This window comes from Trachypithecus francoisi, unplaced genomic scaffold (assembly GCF_009764315.1).
Source record: "Trachypithecus francoisi isolate TF-2019V2 unplaced genomic scaffold, Tfra_2.0 Lachesis_group1, whole genome shotgun sequence".
In the NCBI taxonomy this organism is placed as follows: Eukaryota; Metazoa; Chordata; class Mammalia; order Primates; family Cercopithecidae; genus Trachypithecus; species Trachypithecus francoisi.
The window spans coordinates 45968531-45994989 of NW_022681454.1; the positions used below are offsets into that span (position 1 = coordinate 45968531).

General features: G+C 43.2%; 1 protein-coding gene across 5 annotated transcripts in view; it reads right to left on the reverse strand.

Moving 5' to 3' along the window:
- AFF1 (AF4/FMR2 family member 1) overlaps nucleotides 1–18090 on the reverse strand; it is a 214738-nt gene extending 196648 nt beyond the window's left edge. For 4 of the 5 annotated variants that reach the window (XM_033214150.1, XM_033214147.1, XM_033214149.1 and 1 more), the window contains exons 1-2: nucleotides 17851–18090; nucleotides 3209–3282 (exon numbers count right to left, since the gene is read on the reverse strand). In XM_033214150.1, coding sequence (XP_033070041.1) covers nucleotides 3209–3246 — 38 coding nt within the window. In that variant the 5' untranslated portion in view covers nucleotides 3247–3282; nucleotides 17851–18090. Of the gene's footprint in view, nucleotides 1–3208; nucleotides 3283–16612; nucleotides 16803–17850 lie in introns of those variants that run through there. The other variant, XM_033214146.1, reaches the window with a different exon arrangement.
- Between the last annotated feature and the right edge of the window lie 8369 nt (nucleotides 18091–26459).

Genomic DNA, 26459 nt, shown 5'->3' on the forward strand with positions numbered 1-26459 from the left:
ACCTTTTTGAAAAATCAGACCTCCACGAAAATCTTACAATTAAAATTTAAAATTTCTTCAGCTCCTTAAATTCTCACCAGTCTGATATCTACATTCTTACAGGAAGACGTTTTAATAGCCTACAGTAGTCAACTCTAACTGATGAATTCAAAGGGATTCCAATCAAAATGCCAATCATAATTTTTCTAGAAAATGATTAATCACTTCAGACTATATTGAGAAGCATGAGAATGAATAGCTATTAAAATTCTAAAAATGAGAATTACAAAGAATCTGCCTCAATATTAAGACATATAAAGACACAGTGAAACAATATGCCACAGTTGCCAAAAGACACATCAATGGAGCAAAAGACAGCCCAGCAACAGCCCCAAACCTGTGATAAAATTTAGACCTAGCATTCATATCTGTGGGGAAAAGATAGGTGATTTAATAAATAACGATGAAACAATTGTCTAGCTTTTTGCTTAAAAAAAAAAAAAAAGGTTCCTAGCCAGGCGCAGTGGCCCACACCTGTAATCCTAACACTTTGGGAGGCCAAGGCAGGCAGATGATGAGGTTAAGATATCAAGACCATCCTGGCCAACGTGGTGAAACCCCGTCTCTACTAAAAAATACAAAAATTAGCTGGACATGGTTGTGTGTGTCTGCAGTCCCAGCTACTCAGGAGGCTGAGGCAGGAGAATTGCTTGAACCTGGGAGGTGGAGGTTACAGTGAGCCAAGATCGTGCCACTGCACTCCAGCCTGGTGACAGCGAGACTCCATCTCAAAAAAAAAAAAAAAAGACAAAGAAAAAGAAAAAAAAAAGGTTCCCTAACATCCCCCATCTTTACCTTTTCCTAGTAATATGAAATATACGATATATATTCAAGTTAACTACATATGGATCAAAATATTAAAAAGTCAAAGATGTAAAATAGGTTGCAAGTTAAGAGGGTCAAGCAGCTAACTAAATGTGTGAATCTGGCTGTGCAGAGGACTCTAACGAATTGAAAAGCATCAGTGCTTTCTCAACTTTTTTTTTTTTTTTTTTTTTACATCAAGTCTCTGGGGCAAACGGACAAAGCAGATGTCTGCAGGGGAAATTAGATAGGAGCTCTGGCTGACCTTTAGGCTTGCGGGGGCGGGGCGGGGGGGGGGGAGGGGATCAATATCTTGGCACACCTGAAAAGCATTTGATGGCACACCACTCGGGAAGTTCTGAATTAGAAAGCCTGTGTTCTGATTAAAAGAGCTGAAGCTATTCAATTCTGTCTGAGCACTGCTACATGGCAATGCAAGCCCAGGGTTGCTAAATCTTAAATTTTTCATGAGAAGATAGAAGATTGTTATGTAAAAAACATTGGCAGATAATTTCTTTCAGAATTCTGTGACAGGCCAACCAAAACCCATATGTTGACCAGATCTGTCCCACAGTCCACCAGCTTACAAGTTCTGATTTAAATGCAAAAATGAAATCGTACAAGTGCCAGCAAAGAACACATGACATTATTTTCACAATCTTGGAGGAGGAAAGACCTTTCTAAGTACAATCAAGGCCAGAATCCATAAAGGACAAGACATTTAACTACATAAAAATGTAAAACGTATGTGTAACCCAACATTATGAATAAACCTAAAGGCAAATGATAACAGCTTTCCCCAGGCTCTAGCAGAATGTGGACTGCAGCAGTCAGGGTCAACTGTCTTCCCTTTGGTGAGGGGAGAGAGTAAACCAAGTTTAACAGCCCTACAGTAATGACCAGGAACTGAATCATTTCCTAAGTGAACCAGAAAGGGGGAGAAGTGGGAGAACATTTGGGATGGTCCACAATTGCAGGCACCATCATCTATTCTGTGGCATTATAAATATTAGTTAAATAAGTCTGAGTCTACATTTCCTATAATGTTTTTATTTTTTAGACTAGTCAAATGCAGTAGCAAGAAGGGGGGGAAATAATTCTAGCATAAATAGAAATTATGGCTGGGCATGGTAGCTCACACCTGTAATCCCAGCACTTTGGGAGGCCGAGGCAGATGGATCACCTGGGGTCTGGAATTTGGGACCAGCCTGACCAACATGGTGAAACCCTGTCTCTACTAAAAACACAAAAATTAGCCAGGTGTGGTGGCATGTGCCTGTAGTCCCAGCTACTTGGGAGGCTGAGGCAGGGGAATCACTTGAACCTGGGAGGCAGAGGTTGCAGTGAGCCAAGATCATGGCACTACACTCCAGCCAGGGTAACAGGAGCAAAACTTTGTCTCAAAAAATAATAATAATTAATTAATTAATAAATAGAAATTATGATAAAAGTAACAATAAAAACAATTCTGTAATTGCTAGAATGTTACTACAAGGGGTAGTAGTAATATTTAAAAACATTTAATATGTTTTTGGTGTGGCACAGAGGCTCATGCCTGTAATTCCAGTACTTTGGGAGGCCGAGGCAGGGGGATCACCTGAGGTCAGGGGTTCGAGACCAGCCTGGTCAACCTGGTGAATCCCAGCTACTTGGGAGGCTGAGGCAGGAGAATCGCTTGAACCTGGGAGGTGGAGGTCGCAGTGAACTGAGGTTGCACCACTGCACTCCAGCCTGGGCAACAGAGTGAGACTCCATCTCAAAAAATATATATATATATATTTTGAGTAGTTAATAGTTTAAATAAAAACTAATCAGTGATAATTCTTTCTGAATGTCAAATGAGTTATTATTTAAAACTGCTTCAAAATGTTAATATGATCCCCTCAATCAACACTGATCAATTACTATATGCAAGAAGGCACTAAATTGTGTGTGCAGAGTTGGAGGGAGAGATGTGAAAGGGGCAAAATATAAATATGAAGGAATTCCCTCCTTCACGGCTTTCCGGATGAGGTGGATTTGTTTATTTATTTCAAGCACAGGCTGAGCATGTGTACGCTTTCCCCAAATCAGTGCAATCTTGTTATCCTGAACACAGCATTAGAATGCTGATTTAATCATTAAAATTAACATCTACATTTTTAAAAAATGAGTTAACAGACTCGGCAATTGCTAGATTTAAAAGACAATATGTAGCCAGTCCAACAAGTTTGACTTCATGTAGAGAAAACTGAACATTTCAAACATTTTCCTGCACCAGTGAGTTCTTAAGTTGCAAAACACAAAAAGACCAAACTTATTCATTGAAAAGGAGATTATAAAATTAAATATCAGCATGTCTTTGAATCATAGATTCCACGCTTACCTGTTGCCACCGCTGTTGACTCTTTCCGTAAATGCCATTGTTTCCAGTCAGTGGAAAGTGGCAAGTCTGTTCATCTGAAAGAGAAACAAACAGCAGCCCGTGAACATTAGCCTGTGGGTAAATTCAGGGATACACATGACCTGTAAGAAGTTTTCCTGGAGACAGAATTCCAAGTTCTCATTTGAATTAGAAAATGGTTCTCCAATTCCCAAGTTGCATGAATAAACTCTCTAGTATATATCAAAGGCCAATTGCACTTTTAACTGTGAGGCTGCTTCTCAAAGCCATTTCAGCAAGAAAACAATGTGCACAAGTTTACCATAAGGAGGAGGGGGAGGAGAAAAGGAAATACCATTCCCCTGGTGCCTACTTTGTGCCAAGCATTGTGTTAAATATAAATAAGCCCTTTGAAAAATGGCATTTCATTAATACATTATAATAAAGTTGCAAGGCAGATACTAATATCCTATTTTATAGATAAGAAAATGGAGCCGGGCGCGGTGGCTCACGCCTGTAATCCCAGCACTTTGGGAGGCCGAGACAGGTGGATCACGAGGTCAGGAGATCGAGACCATCCTGACTAAAACGGTGAAACCCCGTCTCTACTAAAAATACAAAAATTAGCCGGGCGCTGTGGCGGGCGCCTGTAGTCCCAGCTACTCGGGAGGCTGAGGCAGGAGAATGGCTGAACCCGGGAGGCGGAGCTTGCAGTGAGCTGAGATCAGGCCACTGCACTCCAGCCTGGGCGACAGAGCAAGACTCCGTCTCAAAAAAAAAAAAAAAAAAAAAAAAAAAGAAAATGGAGACTCAAAATCATAACAAAAAAAAAAGTAGACTCAGTTTTAAGTAATTTGCCTAAGGTCACAGGTTGTGTCAGCATCCTCACTGGAATTAAAAGGAAGAAAAGTTAAGAGTGTCAAGTATGCAAGAGAAAGGAAATCAACAGGTCATTCTCACAGGAGAATGCAACACTTAACAAGAAAAGTGGGTCCTGGTAACAATCAATCTTAAGATTTTACTTCCACTCATTAAAGGTACTTAATCAAAACAAAACAAAACCCAAATAAAACAACTACTGAGCATTCTTTCAAAACAAGACTGAATTTCGGGGAAAAATTAGTATCCAATCTGGGCAGATAGTCTTGCTACTATCTTGTGTAACTCTGGACACAGCCTCTTCTTATGGTTAACACTGTCTACAGCTGTTTCCTTTTCCCTCTCTAGTGAGTATTTATAAATTGACTACACTTATCCTAACTTGCATTAAATAGTTTGTTTTACTTTTCAAACATCCTTAAGGCAAAGGTATGTTACTAAATTATCTTAGTACAGACTCGACAAACCATTTGATACAAATGGAAACACACATTAAATTTGTAATCATTTTAACTTACCTCTGTTTAAGAGGCTGTTACAATTTTGGCTGAGGTTGAAACACTGAATATAGTCCTTGATAGCTCTATTCTTACCCCGATAAGGTCTTTTATCTCCCTCTCCATGCAATTTAAATTGCTGACTTGCTAACTACAACGTTTCCATACTAGCAGACATAATTTGTCACTCTATCTCCTCTTTCAAAAGACTGCAGCATGGATGTTGCAAATATTCTAGTTAACTCACACTAGCAGAGATCTGCTTTTCAGGGTCAAACATGTGTCACTCCTCTGACCAGCAATAGTGGCCCCCTAGGCAAGTTTTCTCAATTCTCCAACTCAATCCCCACTCTTCTCCCTCCCCTTTCCTCATCACTTAGTATCGCTCACTTTCTCCTTTTTCTCTTTCTCTGCATCCCTCGCTCTACCCCTGCCTTTGCTGCTCACACTTTCTCTCTCTTGACTTGCAGGGCTGGCACACAGTAAGTGATCAATAAAACACTACTGCATTCCTGTTGGCATTATTCTTCATAAGACTTCTGTGGAGGCACCTGAAGAGTCCCTGATGGCAGTTCCTCACATGACCCTCCCAATGAAGATGCTCAACCTGCTTTCAACCCAATAGCACCCACCCCTAGGGCTCTTTGGTGGACAGTGATAACAGTGGGAAAGGAGACAGATTGGGCTGTTGGGTGGCTATCAATCTGAGAGGGGTCCTGAGTTCACTTGTTTGTTCACTGACTGACAGAACCAACAAATGTATCCTGAGTATCTGCTCTAAGCCAGGTACTAAGAAAAAAGAGAGTGGGCCGGATGTGGTGGCTCAATCCTGTAATCCCAGCACTTTGGGAGACCAGGGTGGGCTGAATGCTTGTGCTCAGGAGTTCAAGACCAGCCTGGGCAACATGACAAGACCCCGTCTCTGCTAAAAATAAAAATAAATGGCCAGGTGTGGTGGTGCATGCCTGTGGTCCCAGCTACTCTACTCAGGAGGCTGAGGTGGGAGGATTGCTTGAGTAGGGATGCAGGTGGGGGCAGCTGGGGGGGGTGACGTAGGTTGCAGTGAGCTGAGATTGCACCACTGCCCTCCAGCCTGGGTAACACAGCAAGGCCCTGTCTCAAAACACATAAAAAATAAATAGAGTGAAGAAAAGACTCTTGCTACCACTGAGCTTACATACTACAGAAGGTAAGCAAAGACACATTCAGTAAAATAGATGTTAGAAAAGCAAAATGGGAGTATAGAGTGCAGAGAGGAATCAAGGTAGGGTACTGCAGTTTTATGTAGGGTGGTCAGAGAACACAACATTTGAGCAAAGACTTAAAGTGAGGAGCAAGCCATGGAGATCTGTAATGAAAAAGGGTCCTCAAGGCTGATAAGTAGAAGACTGAAGGAGTGAGCAATGCCCTAGGTCTCACCGCTCAGGAGCACTACAGATTCTTGGGTAGGTGAATGGGGTTCAAAGTGAGAGAGACCATAGCTTCTGAGGAATCGAGCCCCTGGTCACAGCCAGGGACCTATCTGTGCAACTAAAACCCTTAACTTCGTGAGAGGCTTGATCTTTCCCCACAGAAGGAGAGAGGGGCAGGAAGACTGCATCATGAGATTACTGACTGATACCTCAGCTGTGTCTCACAACAAGGACCAAAGTCAGCCTAAGCAAGGCTGTTGAGGGTGATGTGTGATTTCCACAGCTGTATGAAGAGCCCAGATACACACTACAATACGTTATGAATATTCGGTTATGTTAGGTTCAAATGGTGGCCCACTATAGTCAGGAAATTATTATTCTAAACCACCACTAAGAAAGGAATTTAGCGTATGCTTCAATTTAGCAATTCTCCTTTAAGGAATCATTCCTTAAAATACAGTCACATGTGTACGAGGAGGTATGTGCAATAAAATATTGCTTGTAAGAGTAAGAAAACTGGTAACAACCTAATACATATCATTTAAAAAATGGCTAATTATGATACATCATAATGAGATACCTTAAAACATCAAAAAGAACCACACAGGTTTATCTAAGCAAGATCTAAATAAAATGTACAATGTGAGCCAAGTTTTTTGTTTGTTTGTTTAATGCTTTATTATTAAGTTTATGCATACACACAAAGTTTGGAATAGCATATACCAAACTGTTAATAGTAGTTTTCTGGAAAGGGAAGAGATTTGGTGAAGAGGCCAGAGCAGGAGATGTAAAAGGGCATCTTCACCTTTTATTCTGTTATGATATCAATCTTTCAATATAATCCTCCACAGGCCAAGCATGGTGGCTCACGCCTGTAATCCCAACACTTTGGGAGGCCGAGGTAGGAGGACTACTTAAGTTCAGGATCAGCCCTCGCAACATACTGACATCTTGTCTCTACAAAAAATAAAAAAATTAGCTGGGCATGGTGGCACATGCCTGTAGTCCTAGCTACTGAGGAGGCTGAGGCAGGAGGATAGGTTGAGCCCAGGAAGGAGGAGGCTGCAGTGAACCGTGATCTGTGCCACTGCACTGCAACCTGGGTAACAGAGCAAGACTCTGTCTTATTAAAAAAAAAAAAAAATTGGGAAAGGCTGGGCAAGGTGGCACATGTCTGTGGTCTCAGCTACTCAAAAGGCTAAGGTGAGAGGGTAGCTCGAACCCAGGAGGTGGAGGCTACAGCGAGCTATGATCACACCTCTGCACTTCAGCCTATGTGAAAGAGCAAGGCCCTGCCTCAAAAAAAAAAAAAAAAGGAAAAGAAAATAGGGAAGATACTAACTTGGCTCTATTTAAAAACAGAGTAGTGCTTGTACAGCAGAAAGACTCTAGGCTCAAGTGAGCTGCATGATCGCCTTGGACAAGTTAAGCTCTATCGGCCTCTGCGCCCCTACGTGTAAAACGGAGCGCTTCCTACCTAGAGTAACGGAGAAGCATATATCGTATCACCGAGCTAAAATACCTAGCACACTGACACATCGTAGCAGCTATATCCACATTAAATTTTATGTGAATGATGCAAACTTTATTTCATTTTGTAATGTTCCATGGCAGGAATGTACATTACTATCTAAGTGACCCTTCTATAGTCCTCCTTCTCTTGCTTACCAAATTTATTCAGAAATTAAAGTGTCATGTGTATCAAATTGCTTTTCTTCCCCAAATAAACAATCCACAATTCAAGAATGTGTATACACATATATGTGTGAGTATATACACATATATGTGTGAGTATATACACATATATGTGAGTATATACACATATATGTAACTTTTATGGACACTCACACCACATACATATAGAGAGAGAAAAAAAGAGAGAAGATGAATATAAAAAGTGACTCAAGATGTTTTGAAATATTCTGTTCACTTAGGTCATTAAGTGCCTCCAAACCTAGTACACTCTGGGGAATCTACTCTCAAGAGTCTTTATGACATGCTGGTAGAAGATCCGCTTTGCAACCAGCTATAAGACCTCCAGGCCGGATGCAGTAGCTCACGCCTGTAATCCCAGCTCTTTGGGAGACCAAGGCAGGCAAATCACGAGGTCAAGAGATTGAAACCATCCTGGTTAACAGGGTGAAACCCTGTCTCTACTAAAAAAAAAAAAAAAAAAAAAAAAAAAATTTAGCCAGGTGTGGCGTTGGGCGCCTGCAGTTCCAGCTACTTGGGGGGTGAGACAGGAGAATGGCATGAATCCATGAGATGCAGCTTGCAGTGAGCGGAGTCCACTGCACTCCATTCTGGGTGACAGAGCGAGACTCTGTCAAAAAAAAAAAAAAAAAACCTCGAGAGAATTATTCTTCTTCTCTAAGGCCTCAGCTTTCTCATCAGTAATACAGGACTTCATGGGATTGTTGTCGGGTGACATAAAATAATATTTGTAAAAGTCTTAGCACAATGTCTGGCTCATGGTAAACATTCAATAAATGGTAGTAGTTGTTCTAGTTATTTTTTTGGCTGGCCAAACCATGTGCTGCAGCAACTCCATACACTAGGGAAGCTTTCTTTCTTTTTTCTTTTTTTTTAACAGAGTCTTGCTCTGTCGCCCAGGCTGGAGTGCAGTGGCACAGTCATGGCTCACTACAACCTCCACCTTCTGAACTCAAGCAAACCTTCCACCTCAGCCTTCAGAGTAACTGGGACTACAGATGTGTGCCACCATGCCCGGCTAATTTTTTTTTTTTTTTTTTTTTTTTGAGGCAGAGTTTCACTCTTGTTGCCCAGGCTGGAGTGCAATGGCACGATCTTGGTTCACTACAACCTCTGCTTCGGGGTTCAAGCGATTCTCCTGTCTTAGCCTCTCGACTACCTGGGATTACAGGCATGCACCATTATGCCCAGCTGATTTTTTTGTATTTTTAGTAGAGACAGGGTTTCTCCATGTTGGTCAGGCTGGTCTCAAACTCCCAATCTCAGGTGATCTGCCCTCCCAGAGTGCTGGGATTACAGGCATGAGCCACCGTACCTGGCTAATTTTTGTATTTTTGTAGAGACAGGAGTTTGCCATGTTGTCCAGGCTGGTCCCGAAAATGCTGGTATTACAGGTGTGAGCAACTGTGCCCAGCCTGGGAACCTTTCAACTGGACAAACAGAGCAAGTAGTTCCCCAGTCCCAGGACCACAATCTAACTTCCAAAGGAGAATATGAGAAAAATTACTCTGTCCAGAGACCAGAGGCCTGTAAGCTGTTTAGTCCCTCGTCATCTATACTTCTCCTTTACCCAGGAATAACAGTCTCTTGGTAATAGGCAATGTGTCAGGGATAAGTCATGGGTCATACATTCTGTTTTTAGTCTGATTCTCTAGAACTCTACTCCAAGTAGAGAGATCTACCCCCTGGGAGAGATCATAATCTCCCAGGACCCCAAACTGATCTGATCATCTACAGTTCCTCTAGGCTCTCAATACATATGGACCTCACAAGCTCAGAAATCCATAAAGGAATACAATTTCCCCAACTATCTCTTCTTCACTTTGAAGTTTTGTTCAGTGGGGTTCTGGAGCTACCCTACACTCAAGTACACATCCCACATGTTGTTGGCTCCCTCTGATCATCAGGCACTCAGCTCAATGACACATTCTCAGAGAGGCCTTCACTGACTCTCAAAGCTAATGTAACAATGCTGTCCCTCAAGGACTCTCTCCAGCCATAATGGAGTAGAGTACTCTCTACTCCATTATGCTTACTATATGGGTTAGGAATGTGTTTAGCTGCAAGTAACAACTGCTTAAATTAATAGAAGTTTATGTTTCTCCTATAGAAAGTCTAGAAGAGGGTGGCTACTTGGCATCCTGTTAGCTCTGCAATGAGGGCATCAGGAACTCTGACTTTTTCTGCTCTGCCTATTTAGCATGTTGTCTTTATGCTTGTCACGGTACAGCTTATAAATGAGATATCTCATTCACATTCAAGGCATGAAGAGAAGGAGAAGAGGAAGGTGCGGCTCTGCCTGACATATTTGTCTATTTTTGTCAGAAAAGGAAAATCCTTCCCAAAAATTTTGACTAACAAAAAACCAGAACTAGGTCACCTGGGCTCTTCTAGCTTTAAAGGAAGCAGGTAAATCAAGATACAAACTGTCATCACTGGCTGAGAACAAACATGATCTATTACTTAAGACTGGACAAATGTAGTCCCTTAGCAATTAAAGTTCTCTTAGCAACAACAAGAACAGGAATGGCTACTGAGGAGAAAAATAGCAGTGTTGGCCACACTTCTATGTTTTCATAGTACTTACTACTATATGGAGTTGACTTATGCTACATAAATAAATAAATGTTTATTGCTTATCTGTGACTCATTGCTTATCTGGACAGATGAGTCACCTGATTCTGTGTAACCATAAAGAAGCTGGGAAACACAGAAAAGCACATGGATATCGGTAGAAAATGTCTCTGTCTCATTCCCTGTGGGCTGGCAAAATATCGTATAAGGCATTGTCCTCATTTCAGAATTTGGACCCTTACAAAAGTTTATTGGAACAAACTCAAAGTTTGCAATTTATTCAAAGTAAACCAATTACTTCATCTTATGAGACAATATTTATCATAAAAAAAAAAAGACTGGAACACAATCTCTTCCTTCAGGAATAATAATAGCAAACATTTATGTAGCACTTACTATGCTCTGCTCCAAGAACTTGCCAGATCTTAGTTCCTTTAATCTGTTCCAGTAGTCAATAAAGGAGATACTGCTATACTGCTCGCTCCATTTTATAAGGAAAAAAAAAAAACAATGGAGGATTGGAAAGGTGTTGGGAGACAATTTCTCCATGGGTCTGTGGTATTTGTGCATATTTTTACAAGCAGAGGCATCAATTGTCTTTGTTTTGTTTCAGATTGTCTTTTTCGAGACAGGGTCTTGTTCTGTTGCCCAGGCTAGAGTACACTGGAAGAATCTCAGCTCACTACAGCCTAGGTCAAGGCTCAAGCAATCCTCCTGCCTCAGTCTCCTGAGTAGCTGGGACTACAGGCATGCAACACCATGCCTAGCTATTTTTTATTTTATTTATTTATGAGACAGAGTCTTGCTCTGTTGCCCACGCTGGAGTGCAATGGCATGATCTTGGCTCACTGCAACCTCCACCCCCAAGCAATTCTCCTGCCTCAGCCTCCTGAGTAGCAGGGATTACAGGCATGTGCTACCACGCTGGGCTAATTTTTGTATTTTTAATAGAGACAGGGTTTCGCCATGTTGGCCAGGCTGGTCTCAATCCTGACTTCAATGATCTACCCACCTTGGCCTCCCAAAGTGCTGGGATTATAGGCATGAGCCACCGTGACCAGCCCATCTGGCCATTTTTTTTTTTTTTTTTACTTTTTGTGGAGATGAGATCCCACTATGTTGCTCAGGCTAGTCTCAAACTCATGAGCTCATGCAATCCTCCCACATCATCCTACCAAAGTGCTGCGATTACAGGCATGAGCCACTGCACCCGGCTGTTCCAAATTATCTTTAAAGATGTTTGTATGGTGAATAGCCTTGGAAAGTAGGGATAGTGTCCTAGCACTAAGGGCAGCATGTTTACTATGCAATATAATCAAGATAAAACTCTCCCTTCACAGGTTTTGTTTGTTTTGAAACGGAGTCACGAATCTCGATCTCTGCTCACTGCAACCTCTGCTGCCTGGTTCAAGCAATTCTCCTCCCTCAGCCTCCCGAGTAGCTGGGATTACAGGTGTCCACCACGATACCCGGCTAATTTTTGTATTTTTAGTAGAGACAGGGTTTCACCATGTTGGCTAAGCTGGTCTCAAACTCTTGACCTCAAGTTATCCACCCACCTTAGCCTTCCAAAGTGCTGGGATTAGAGGCATGAGCCACCATGCCCACCCAGCCCCTCCCTTCATGGGTTCTAATGATTAGGAAAAAAAAGCAACAAGAACAAGATAAAATCTCCCTGTGAAGAGCAAATATGCTTACTGACAATTATAAAAGACTAGGGAGGCCAGGCGCAGTGGCTCACATCTGTAATCCCAGCACTTTGGGAGGCTGAGGCAGGTGGGTCATCTGAGGTAAGGAGTTCAAGACTAGTATGGCCAACGTGGTGAAACCCCCTCTCTACTAAAAATACAAAAATTAGGTGGGCGTGGTGACACATGCCTGTGATCCCAGCTATTCGAGTGGCTGAGGCAGGAGAACTGCTTAAACCTGGGAGGCTAAGGTTGCAGTGAGACGAGACTGCACCACTGCACTCCAGGCTGGGCAACAGAGTGAGACACTGTCTCACACACACACAAAAAAGATTAGGATTCCCTAAACTCAGGATTCCCTTCCTGTTAATGCAACCCACTGTTTTCTCATGTGTCACTTGGCTCTCTTCCTCTCTTTCCATAACCCTTTGGAAAATGGGGGCTTAGGAAACCAGAGTAAGAAAATGTTGATATTCTGGCTGCAGCTATCTTGATGAGCGATAAAGTCATTCATTCCTCTCTAATCCAGGGGTCCATGAAACTGTGGCAGGTTAGTTAGCTTGAGAGAAGAGTAAAATCTGAGACTTCACAGGTGTTGTTGCTGTTGTTTAAAGAAGGGGTCTCACTTTGTTGTCCAGGCTAGTCTCAAATTTCCTGGGCTCAAATGACCCTTTTGCCTCTGCCTCCCAAAGTGCCAGAATTACAGGCATAAGTAGCATTGCTCAGTCAGCCTTCATAGTTCTTGAAAAAAGTAATTTGCCTAAGGTCTGACAGCTTAGTAGATAGCATATCCAAGATTCAAACCCAAGCTGTCTGACTCAGAAACCTTTTTAAACTCTCCACTATACTGCAGTGGTTCTCAAAGTGTTGTTCCAGAAATAACAGCATCAATATCAGCCGCAAACACGTTACACATGCAAATTCTTGGGCATTACCCTAGACCTGCTGGATCAGAAACTCGGGGGATGGGTAAGAGGAGCACATCTGTGTTTTCATAAGCCTTTCAGGAGTACATTATAGGTCTGAGAACTACTGCCAGACTGCACATATTCACTGTATCTATAAGAAAGGAGGAAATGGTATGAGTATGTCCTGATTTTCATAGGGATATGCTCTCAAAAATTTATAAACTGAGCTTTCACAAGGTGAATAACAGTTTTCAAGCACTAAGGCAGCTAGTCTGTAAGGCCCTGTATTTAATTTTTAGAAAGGTAAGGATTCTTATCTAGTGCAAATAAGCACCATGTGTCTGTTAAATAGGTTTGCATAATTTTTTCCTTTGGAGGCACAAATGTTCAAAATCCTAAATGAAAATACTTGTTTTTATTCCCATAATGACCAGAAAGAATTACTTACCCAAGGAGAAACACTATTTATATTTTAGAGTCAAGCTGTAATTCTTGAAAAACAGGAAACCACACATCAACATAGCCAACACAGTGTACCATAGTAGAAAGGGCACCAGGCTTTGAGTCACAGAGTCAAGTCACTTAACTTCTTCAACTCAATTTCCTGATTTTAAAATGGAAAATGAATTCCAATTTCAGAGTCACAATTAGGCTTAAATGATTATGCCATGTGAAAGCTGTTGGTAAACAGTGAAGTGCCAATATAAGTTCCATCTGCATAGGCCCATTTTCTTTCTTCATCATGTTACCATCACAATTTCTCCAACGCTTAGGATACTGTCTGGCTCACAGAAGCTACTCAATACTTACACGGTATTAGGAATGAATATGAGATATTATATTAATGACGTAATTGATTCCTTCAGGCACTATTTGTCACAATAATCTCAGCCTTTTAATAGGAAAAAGTCACTCTAGCAAGAAATCCTTAGTCATGTTTAAAATGGGCCAGATAATTTAAGAAAATCAGCTGATTTTCTTCCCTTCGGGAATACTACTAAAGTTCTGTCCTAAGGCATACAACAGAAACTCCTATTAGCAACCCTGATGACCTTGGGAGTCTCATGGTGTCAAGTCTATAACAATCTGTTGCCCAGATATAAACAATCAGGAATAACGGATGTGTACCTACAAACAGCCACATATTTCACATTTATTTTCATGCTGTGGCAGAATTTTAATAAATGGATTACAGAGTTTATGTAATCGATTTTAAAATCTAAGATCCAAATCAACACTATTAAATAAGCTTCTACTGTGTATTAAAAAAAAGAGACTACTAGAAAGCAACTGCCAATTCAACATCACTTGGGAAGAGAAACTATTGTTGAATTTATTATTTAATGAGGAAAACATCACTTATGAAACTCTAGGCCGGGCGCGGTGGCTCAAGCCTGTAATCCCAGCACTTTGGGAGGCCGAGACGGGCGGATCACGAGGTCAGGAGATCAAGACCATCCTGGCTAACACGGTGAAACTCCGTCTCTACTAAAAATACAAAAACTAGCCGGGTGAGGTGGCGGGGGCCTGTAGTCCCAGCTACTCGGGAGGCTGAGGCAGGAGAATGGCGTAAACCCAGGAGGCGGAGCTTGCAGTGAGCTGAGATCCGGCCACTACACTCCAGTACGGGCGACAGAGCGAGACTCCGCCTCAAAAAAAAAAAAAGAAACTCTATATACTTATGGTAAATACAGTTCCTTTTTTCCTTTTCCTTTATTTTCCTTTATTTTATTTTTTTTTTTGAGATGGAGTCTTGCTCTGTGGCCGAGACTGGAGTGCAGGGGCATGATCTCGGCTCACTGCAACCTCCGCCTCCTGGGTTCAAGCGACTTTCCTGCCTTAGCCTCCCAAGTAGGTGGAATTACAGGAGCACACCATCATGCCCGGCTAATTTTTGTATTTTCAGTAGAGACAGGGTTTCGCCATGTTGGTCAGGCTGGTCTCGAACCCCTGACCTCAAGTGATCCACCCGCCTTGGCCTCCCAAAATGCTGAGATTACAGGCATGAGCCACTGCGCCCGGCCCCATTGAGGTTCCTTAATTTGCACTCTCTCCAACATACTTTCTCAATCTCCCCCAAAATTAGTTAACTGTCTAGAGCCCTGAAATAAAGGAACTTTGGGCCCACAAATTACAGAGTTGAACATAGAACTCCATCAGCTTTTCAAAAAAATATTGAAAACAAGCTTACCCTTTCTAAGCTCAATTTTTTCACCCCTCTTTTCAACTTTCAAGGCAATATGAAACTTCAACTAAACAATCACCTGGCTAAAGTGACTTGTAGGCCAGGCATGGTGACTTCCACCTGTAATCTCAGCAGTTGGGGAGGCAAAAGTGGAAGGACTGCTTGAGCCAGGAGTTCAAGACCCACCTGGGTAACGCAGGCAGACCCTCCTCCCCACCCCAATCCATCTCTACCAAAAGATTTTTTAAATTAGCCAGGCATGGTGACACATGCTTGTAATCCCAGCTATTTGGGAGGCTGAGGAGGGAGGATCCCATGAGCCCAGGAGTTGGAGGTTGCAGTGAGCTATGATTGTGCCACTGCACTCCAGCCTAGGTGACAGAGTAAGAACCTGTCTCAAAAATAAATAAATAAAGTGACTTGTAGATGTGTCTGATAAAGACGTAACTCATATATATAGATATGTATTTTAATTGAATAGTCTCTTCCAAATTTAATCCAAAATCTAATTAAGCAAGTATCTCAGTCAATTAAAAAAGTAACTTTCACCTCAACCAGCTCTCCGAAATTCAGTTAAACCAGAGAGGAAACAGAAGAGACAGCTAGTTTTGACATGGTCTTATTACCCTATAGTAGATTAGTGATTCTGGTGGCAAAAAATGCATGCCTGTTATGTATGTAGGAGAAAGCAATGTTTAAAATGGCCTGGACTTCTGTCATAAATTTTCAATCTCTAAATGATCTTTGTATGCTAATTTAACACACTGTTATTCTTCAAAATTATATTTTTGCAAAGTTGAAGAGTTAAGCAAAAGCCAAAGACACAAATTCAATTGTTACAGTGAATGAATAAGGCAGATTAATATTTAACAGTTCATTTTCTTGCAGGTGAAAAGCAAAGAATTCACAGCAGCATACCTGCAAGTCCCACATCTCCAGCCTCATCATCCTTGTAAGTTATATTTGAAAAAAGAAAACTCTCTAATATCTAAACTCATTTTCCCCAAAAGTCCCACTCTTCAATCTCTATTTGTCTCAAACTGACCAAATCTATCCCAAATTCTTTCCTTAGTTCTCTCCGTAAAAATAGCTTAATTCAAATGAGTTTCTCTAGTTTTACGTACTACTTATGTATTCTCTTGCTTTCTCTCCTCGTCTCCCCTTGGATCGTTTTCCTTTAGTTCTCACCACTGGTTTTCTGCATATTTATCTTCAAATATTCAAGTACAATACCTTCCAATATCCACAAGAGACAACACCTTGAAATTAAAGCAGGCAAACCATCCAAACCATCCAGAGTTTTCCATTCTCCTGTGAATCTACTTCCAGAATATCCACTCAAGGAATCCTTCCCACTAAAGATGAAAGGCGAGCTAAGGAAATACATTAGACAGAGGAAGTAAACATTGAAACAGGGCCATGCCTAGGTATTCTTCAGTCCCAGAGAAATAAACCTAGACTCTTGGGTCCAAAGGTCTTTTTCGTGACTTTTATCCCCACCCAGAGGCCGACACTACTCAGGTCTGAGAGAAGTATCCCACGGCCACCTACCTTCTACACACACCGCAGGACCTTGCTCTGAAATAATCTTGCACAAGCCAAATTCTCCACGCCTCTCAGACTCCTACCTAATGTTTCTGTGCCTCAGTTTCTGAGCTCTTCTCACTTTGCAACTGTCCCAGGGAACACTGGGTCTTCGCCTTAATTTACAGGTTTGCACTGAAGGTTTTTAATCAGTCTGGTTTCCCCGTAAGTCACACCCCACAACGTGCACGAAGAGGGGGTTAAAATTATCTCCGCTCCGCCCTTAAATAAAACAAATCACTTGGCTGCAAGGCCTTCCCCCTCCCCCAACAGAGACTGGTTCACAGGAGATTCGGACACATCTCCACCTCCAAAGCCAAGTGCCTTCCCGGGATGATTTGCATAACAATATGCGGGTGCTGGTGGTGGAGAAGCTCCGGGAAGAGAAAACTATCAGGACGGTATCGAACCGCCCGCAGGCCCGTCGCAGCTCCATTAATGTAACTACCATCACACTAAGGTAACGTGTGATTCACACTCCCCACCTTCTCTCCCCTCTCAATCCCCGGCTCCGGCGCTCGCACCGTCGGAGAGTAGGGGTGCGACGGTCACAGAGGATGGGACACCCGAGGGAAAAAAGCATTATCAGGAGAAATTAACCAGTCCCACACTCTGAAGACGCCTCTCCCTCTGTCCCAGAAGTAAGTCTCAGAATGTGGCTCCAACTCCTCCCCAGAGACTACGGACCACCGACACACGCCTCCCTCCTGCTCTCAGTGAGACGCGAAGGGAAGCCCTCATCTCTCTCCAGAACAGGCAAAGGGGAGGGTCCCGGGGTGCAGGAGAGAAGAATCCCGCTTTTCCCCGCCCCTCCCCCCGAGAAACTTCTGGGACTCATTACGCAACTCAGGGAGCAGGTCCCAACCACAGGACAGCTCTCCACAAAACGCGGGGTGCACAGGCAAACGTCCGATTTGGGGGCTGGGGGTGAGGAAGGCGCATGAATATCTTCCCGTGTCCCCGTCCCGTTTTTCTACGCGCTACCTGCCGCGGGATCGCAAGTAGGGCAGTGAGAGCTCTGCGCCCTCGCCCGTTCTCCCCGAAGGCTCCCACCGGAAAAGTGGGAACGCCAGCGACTTGAGTCAGCTTGCTGGGAAGCCGGCAGAGAGGCGGGGAGAGCCTAGGCTTCCGAGAAGTCCGCGGCGGCGGCGTCGGGGACCAGGCAGACCGACCCCCAGCCCTGGGGGGCGCAGGGCTGCGCTCACCTTCCAGACCCTTCCGTCTCTAGTCCCGGGTCGGGCGCCCTCGTCACCTCCGCCCTCCCCTGACCTGTTGCGGTGGGAAGGGGCGCGAGTGCAGACAACGCAAAGGAACGCGTCCTGCCGGGGCTCGGCTGCGGAACCGCGGAGGAAAGGGTGCAGCTGCGGCCGCAACGCGCGCAGGCGGCGGCCGAGTGCGCAGGGGCTGCGCGCGCCCGTCGCTCGCTAGCTGGCTGGGAAGCTCCGTGCGCCGGCCGCCCGGGACGCCCCGAGGCCACGCCCTCCGCGCGAGGCCCCGCCCCTCACCCCGCCCCCACCTTCTCCCGAGCCGCGGTACCGGGTTCCGCCCCGGCCCGCGCCCTCTAGCTGGCGCCACCCAAGCGGCCAGGGACGTCGCGGCCCTCCCGGGATTGGTGGGAGGATCGTGGGGGAGCGGCAGCTCAGGACGGAATACGGCAGTGACCGCCCCGGTCGCGAGGGTGACCCTGCCCCGGGTTGCTGTAGGGGCGCAAGAACCCTTTCACTTTACGGCGAGATTAAGCTCAGGGTCAAGTTCTGAGCAAAAAGTGTCAAGAAGCCTTTTTGCAGCCTCCTGTACTACTGAAACAGATTCTGTGCCCTTTAAAGGAGATAATAACTAACATCTGGGGAGCGCTTTACAATTTAGAAAAGGCCTTTCACACACAGGCCTGTTTTATCTTCACAACAATCTTATAAAACAGATATATTGTTCCCATTTCCCAAATAATGAAACCGAAGCGCTGAAAAGTAAGTATTGTGCTCAATGTCACAGGCTACTAAGTGGCATGGGAAACCAGGTCTCCTGAATGTAGCCTCCGGGTTTCTGCCCTCCACCAGCCCAACCTCAGAAAATTCTAATAGGTTCAGGGGGCTTTGACAAATAGACCGTTGGGAAGAAGGGGAAACTTCAGGTCTAGTTAAGTCGCTGCCCGATTCCTGTTCCTGTTGTGAACATACCAAGGAAAGCAACAGGCTGTCTTCATTGTGTGGTTGCACCTTCCTTCCTGAAAGGGACGCCGAAAGATTACATCAAATGGCCCAGATGAGATTTCACCTCCAATATTTTATAGTTTAAAATGGGTGAAATTATTTGGATGAAGAAAAGCACCTTGCTTAAATTTAATATAATATGTAATGTAAATTGGTATAATGTATGAAAATAAGCCCCTCCCTGCCTTCTGTTCTTTCCTCTTTTTAATTTTGTCTCTGCTGCTCTGCTCCTCAACTCTTTTATTGTCCACATAATTGAAAACCTAATTGATGGATATTTGCAATTCCAAATTAAACCTTCGGCTACTTGACTTAATTTTCCGTGGATTGTTTTCCAAAATATAACTCTTCACCCTACTCCATATCCTCCTATCGGGAGATTGGTTTACCTAGACAGCTAAAATAATTAAGGTGTCCCTGATGAAACCTGGTGGTGTATCTATCTAGGATGAAAGTTTTGGTCATCCCTGAGCAGGATGGGACAGGAGTCACCTCTTACAAAGTGTTTGTGCACCTTTTAAAGGTTTCTAACAGAGACTGATCTCTATTCTAATCAATAACAAATATTTTAACGTTTTTGCTATATAATGAATACATTTCATTGTGAAACATATATTAGCATGGTAATATATTATAATCTGAAAACTTTTACCGCGTCTATCTAAAATGTTTTCCTTTTTTGTGTTCTTTTTGTATCATCCCATAGTATCTCCTATAGGGCTCTTCAAACTGTGGTCAGCTTAGTAAATGATGTTGACAGTGGAAGTGTGATAATTTTATTTTCCTGCCTTTGGAATTGAAGAATGTAATTTTGCAAAAATTTTGTTGAAGATGATGTAACTTTGGTTCAGAGAGTAGCTCATTCCATTTATATCAATATTCTTAAGGCAGTGTGCTAGGTGACAAGCCATATTTTTTTTTTTTTTTTTTTTTTTTTTTTTGAGACGGAGTCTTGCTCTGTCACCCAGGCTGGAGTGCAGTGGCCGGATCTCAGCTCACTGCAAGCTCCGCCTCCCGGGTTCACGCCATTCTCCCGCCTCAGCCTCCGGAGTAGCTGGGACTACAGGCGCCCGCCACCTCGCCCGGCTAGTTTTTTGTATTTTTAGTAGAGACGGGGTTTCACCGTGTTAGCCAGGATGGTCTTGATCTCCTGACCTCGTGATCCACCCGTCTCGGCCTCCCAAAGTGCTGGGATTACAGGCTTGAGCCACCGCGCCCGGCCTGACAAGCCATATTGATGACAAAGACAGAGCTCCTATTTTCATGACATTCCAGTGTGGTAGCAGAAACAAGCAAGTGAATAAATAATTCCAATACACATTTCTGTTGATTTATTTCCTGAATGGTGACTGGCTATTTAAAAAGACTAAATCAAATTAATTTTCTCATAATGAATAAAAAAGGATAGTCATGACAGTGAGTTATTATTTTTTAAAATGTCTTTCTCTCTTCTGCGGGTCACTTTATATAAATAGTCAATAAGAAGGCTATTTTAAAAAGTGATTACACTATATCTACTTTAAAAATTTTTTTGTATCTACTTTTTAAATTTCAGACATAAACAAAAGGAGAGTAATTATGTAATGGAGTTGCACATATTTAGCTTTGTTAGCTACACTTTCCTCCATCATCTTCCTTACAGGAATTCTTAAATTACATTTTTAGCACACTCAGTGAAATTCCAGCACGTTCTTAATTTTGACAACCTAGTCTCATACATTTCAGATGATATTTCTAATAAGGTGAAGCATGTTTCTGACATCGGTGCTTTTTTTTTTTTTAACAGAACCCCCTACCCCCCCCCCAAAATCTCCCTTTTGAATATGATGATGGGACTTTTTAGCTGCTGCTTCGTATAAGGGCTCCTAGGATATTACCTGACAATTTTCAGCCATGGTTTTACTTAAAATTTAATAACAAATTAGTAAAACCCCTGAGACTCATAGACACTCACAGGATGTATTCTCAGAGCACCTAAACAGCCCATGAGGAGGGAAAACAACATTAAGATAGAGGCAGGTGAGGAATGTGCCCAGTCTCACAACATGGACATCTGTTTGGTCAAACTGAAGTACTTCTAAACTCTGCAGTTGTGCAAGATCCAAGCATTTTAAGCCAGCAGTTTAAATTATGTTCTTCCAAATGACTGCATGTATATCTCAAAGGGCATTAATTTCTTCCTCCAAAGTATATACATAAATCTTTTTCTTTTTTTCTTTTGATGTGAAGTTTCATTCCTGTTGCCCAGGCTGGAGTGCAATGGCGCAATTTCAGCTCACCACAACCTCCGCCTCCTGGATTCAAGCAATTCTCCTGCCTCAGCCTCCCAAGTAGCTGGGATTATAGGTATGCGCCCCCGTGCCCAGCTAATTTTGTATTTTTAGTAGAGACAGGTATTTCTCCATGTTGGTCAGGCTGGTCTCGAACTCCCAACCTCAGGTTATCCGCCTGCCTTGGCCTCCCAGAGTGCTGGGATTACTGGTGTGAACCACCACACCCGGCATAAATAAATCTTAACCTGAGCATATACTTATGATTAAAGATAGAATAAGGCCAGGCACGGTAGATTATGTCTATAATCCCAGCACGTTGGGAGGATGAGGCAGGAGGATCACTTGAACCCAGGAGTTCAAGACCAGCCTAGGCAACATAGTGAGATCCTGTATCTGCAGAAAGCAAAAAAATTAGCTAGGCATGGTCATGCACAACTACTTGGCGAGGTCCCAGCTACTTCAGGGGCTGAGGTAGGGGGATAACTTGAGCCCTGGAGATCGAGGATGCATTGAGGTATGATCATGCCATGCCACTGTACTCCAACCTGGGTGATAGAATGAGACCCTGCCTCAAAAAAAAAAATATATATATATATATAAAATTAAACAGCCAACGCGCACTCAGGGGAAAGTGGTGTAGATGAGGAGAGGGAGATGCTGGCACTGAGGAGGGAGGAAAAAGGAGGAAAGATTAGTCTAAGCCAGGTTAAGGGAAGTAGAGGAAGGCCCAGTTCCCAAAAAGGAACACAAACCAAGAGGAGGAGCAGGATTTCAAGGCAAAGATTATGAGGAGGGCAGTGATATGAAATAGGACAGGAAAGGTCAGCCAGAAACTGATAGTGAAGGGCCCTACATGCCAACCTATGGAACTTTCCTTTCATCCTAAATGCAGTGGGTAGGAGACTGATTTGATCATGCTGCGTTTTAGAAAGATTACCAAGACTGCCACATGAAAGTGGATTGGAGATAGTCAGGCTACAATTATAATCCCTAAGGTTATGCAAGAAAATGTACAGAAAGCCAGGTATAGATTGTGGGCAGATAGAGAAATTCTTAGTTATCTGTCTCTATCGGGGAGGCAGATATGCAAATGTGAACCTGCTGTAAGAAGAACCAAGTGCACAATTATTATAATTAAAATAACTGTCTGTATTTTGTGATGAATACTTTGCAGAAAACTTGATTCCTAGTGACCTGACATCACTTTTTCTAACAAATACGAGGTTCATATTGTATGTGAATTTTTCCTCATTGCTACACACTACTTCCCAATCCCAGTGGGGACTGTGAATGCTTTTTAGTCATGTAGTTGTAAACTGAGTTCACATTTAAAATAGTAATTTGCAAAATTGCAGTGCAGCTGGAACAAAACACAATGTGAGCACAATAATATTTTTTCATCCCGCAAAACAAATGTAGGGATTTAACTGAGTTTCCACAATTTCCCAGACGTTGTACACATATAACTTTGTTTAATCTCCTTGAAAATGTGGGTGTATTGTCTCATTCATGAATAAAGAACCTCAGAGAGATATTTCATCTTGATCATGATTATATAACCAATTGAATAGCAGAAGCAGAATTTGAACTCAGCTCTTCCATGGCTGAAAGACATGTCCTTAACATACATAAAATTAGATCAGTATAAGTGTTTCAACTAATATCTGTTAGCATGAAATTCACATCAGCAGGCTCAAGGGAGCTGACAGTGGGGTTTTCATGCTGACAGTTATATCTGGAGGACTAAATAAGAAGAGGAAAAGGAAACCTGAATGATTATGGGAAACTCAAATAGTTGAGAAGTGGGAAGGAAAAGAAATACTAGACAGGGTTAGACTAGAAAAGTTAAGTTACAGTGCCCCGGTGGAGCAGGATTGGAGGTAAGAGCACCCTAAAGACTATGGCACAACTTCAAGAACTCAGCCCTCAATACTACAATTCATCCCAACCCACATCTCTCTTCTAAGTTCCAGACTATCACCCTCATTGGTTTGCAAGAAATTCCATGTGGTTGTCCCACAGGCAAAATAAATTCAATGTATCTAACATGGAACTTATACTATCCAATTCCTGTTATTTGGTTCCCAACTTTTGTTAATGGTGCCATTATAGACTCAGGATTCTGATTCAAGTGTCCATTACTTACCAAGTCATATTTAACTTTCCTCTTAAATTTCTCCCTTCCTTATGAGTTATCTTCCCTTTTGTTTGTTTTATTTCTTTATTCTTGTATTAAATAGCTACTAAGTGTCAGGTACTAATTCTGCTCAATTCTGGGGATATAAAGAGAAATAAGAGAATAACCTTGTTCTCAGAGAGTTCATATCTAGAAGGAGAGTGTGATAGGCTGAAGTCTAAGATGGCTCCCAAGATTCCCAATCCTGTGTGATTTCATTTCTTCTCCTTGAGTGTGGATGGGCCTGACTGAACCAGGTGAGCTCTGTTTTGAAAAGAAGATCTAGGAGCCAAAGAAGGAGTAAGTCAGAGAGATCCAAAGCTGCAGCAGAGTCTCTTCTGTTGGCCCTAAAGGAGCAAATTACCATGCTGTACAGAGGCCATATAGCAAGGACATGAAAGCATCCTCTGGGAGCTGAGCATAGCCTCTGGCCAACAACTAGTAAAAATTCAAAAAATAAAAAAGGACCACAGTCATATGACTGCAAAGAAATGGTTTGTGCCAAGGGAACTTGAAAATGAACTTTCCCGGGCCGGGCGCGGTGGCTCAAGCCTGTAATCCCAGCACTTTGGGAGGCTGAGACGGGCGGATCACGAGGTCAGGAGATCGAGACCATCCTGGCTAACACGGTGAAACCTCGTCTCTACTAAAAATACAAAAACTAGCCGGGCGAGGTGGCGGCGCCTGTAGTCCCAGCTACTCGGGAGTTGAGGCAGGAGAATGGCATAACCCGGGAGGCGGAGCTTGCAGTGAGCTGAGATCTGGCCACTGCACTCCACTCCGGCGACAGAGCGAGACTCCACCTCAAAAAAAAAAAAAAAAGAAAATGAACTTTCCCTAGTCAAGCCTCCAGATGAAGATGTATCTGGCTACACCTTGATTTCATCCTAGAGAGATCCTGAGAGAGGACCCAGATAAAATGTGCTGCAAGTCTAACCTACAGAAATTGTCAGGTAACGAATGGGTGTTGTTTTTGACTGTTAAGTTTGTGGTAATTTGTTATGCAGTGACAGAAAACTCATATGGAAAGATAAAAGAATAAATCTGTGTCTTGCTCAGTGCTAGGCTAAAGGCATGCATGATAGAGCGTAGGAGGCTATCAGAGCACAGACAGGGACATCCAACAAACACCAATGGACTTGGGGGAAGTAATCCCGGCAGAGGTAGTAACTAAGATGAATTCTAAAACCAAAGAGGGAGAAGAGAGAAGGAGAAGGAAGGAGGAAGAAAAAAATTTTTTGAAAGAAGAAAAGAAAACCAAAGAAAAGAGGAAGCTGGGGAAAATGTGTGTCATCAAACGGGGACATGAAACTTCATAGGCAGAGGGAGTTAAATATCTACAAATCCCAAAGTCATAGAGTTCATAGTGACCTTTAGAAACTAAAAAGACGTCAATATGTCTAAATTCAGGGACGAATGGTAAAAAATGAGGATGGAGATTTACAAAGAAAAAAAGAACGTTTACCATTTACTGATTGACTATGTGGAAGCCCACAGTGTCAGCTCATCCTGCCTTACCACAACCCCAAGTCAGAGATGGATGGCACAAGTCATTTGCTCGTTTGCCTCAAATCTAGTCTAGTCTAGTCTAGGTGCGCTTCCTCTAATCTGCCTTCAGTCACGGAGCAGATTCTCCCGAACCACCTTTTCAGGGCTTCTTTGCTGAGAAACTGGCTTCTGGGTGGGTTTGGCCAATGGCAGGCACTGGGAGGAGATAGAAGGGCAGGAAGAGAGGCAACTCCTGGGTATTTCTCTTCTTTCTCTGCTCTGGGCAATGGCTCTGGCCCAGTGGCAGCACCTCCTCTGTAGCCCCAGCTTCTACAGATCCCAATGAACAGCTCTGCCTCCTGAGCTCCTGTAACACTAAGTTCTCCCTTAGTCCCCACCTTAGGGTGGCAGTTGCTTAATCCCTGAGTAGTCTGACCTTCCCCTTTTGGGTCTTTCAGTATTAAGTTCTCTCCACTGAACTACCTGGCATGAGTGTTATTTTTGTAACTGGATTCTCACTGAATCACCATGTTTGACAAATGGAGAGCTACGAATCAGAAAGATTGAGCAACATGCCTAACGTCACACAGCTGGGATGTTGTGGGGCTGGGGTGTAGACATTTGTTTGGCTGTGAAGCCTCTCTCTTTCCACCCAGCTGCATTGTCTCTCAGAAGCTTCCCATCACCATTCTGAGTCAGCTCCTTAGAACTTCACCATAACAGCAACCTCCACTCTCAGATGAATCTTCCTTAATTATACCTCTAGTCATGTGATATATGTGGCAATTGCAAAGGGAATTCAGTATCAAATCCTCATTCTATACTCCAGACTTTCGGAATTTTTTTTTTTTTTAGATGGAGTCTCGCTCTTATTGACCAGGCTGGAGTGCAGTGGCGTGATCTCGGCTCACTGCAACTTCCACCTCTTGGGTTCAAGCAATTCTCTGCCTCAGCCTCCTGAGTAGCTGGGATTACAGGCGCCCGCCACCAAGTCCGGCTAATTTTTCTGTTTTTACTAGAGACAGGGTTTCACCATTTTGCATTTCGGCCAGACTGGTCTTGAACTGTTGACCTTGTGATCCACCTGCCTCGGCCTCCCAAAGTGCTAGGATTACAGGCGTGAGCCACCGTGCCTGACCCCAGAATATTTCTTTCTTTCTTTCTTTTTTTTTTGAAACGGAGTCTGGCTCTGTGGCCCAGGCTGGAGTGCAGTGGCCGGATCTCAGCTCACTGCAAGCTCCGCCTCCCGGGTTTACACCATTCTCCTGCCTCAGCCTCCCGAGTAGCTGGGACTACAGGCGCCCGCCACCTCGCCCGGCTAGTTTTTTTTTTGTATTTTTTAGTAGAGACGGGTTTTCAGCGTGTTAGCCAGGATGGTCTCAATCTCCTGACCTCGTGATCCGCCCGTCTCGGCCTCCCAAAGTGCTGGGATTACAGGCTTGAGCCACCGCGCCCGGCCCCCAGAATATTTCTTAAACCAGTCTTTTTGGCTTCACTTTTGCTAGATATTTTGCTCTACTTGAAAGCTGCCCTTGATTTTTACTTGTATGTCTTTACTTATTCTATTTCTGTTCCCTTTAGCTAGACTGCTCTAGTTCCACCTTAAAAAACAAAAAAAATACATGACTGGATCTTGCTATGTTGCCCATGCTGAGTTCAAGCAAGTC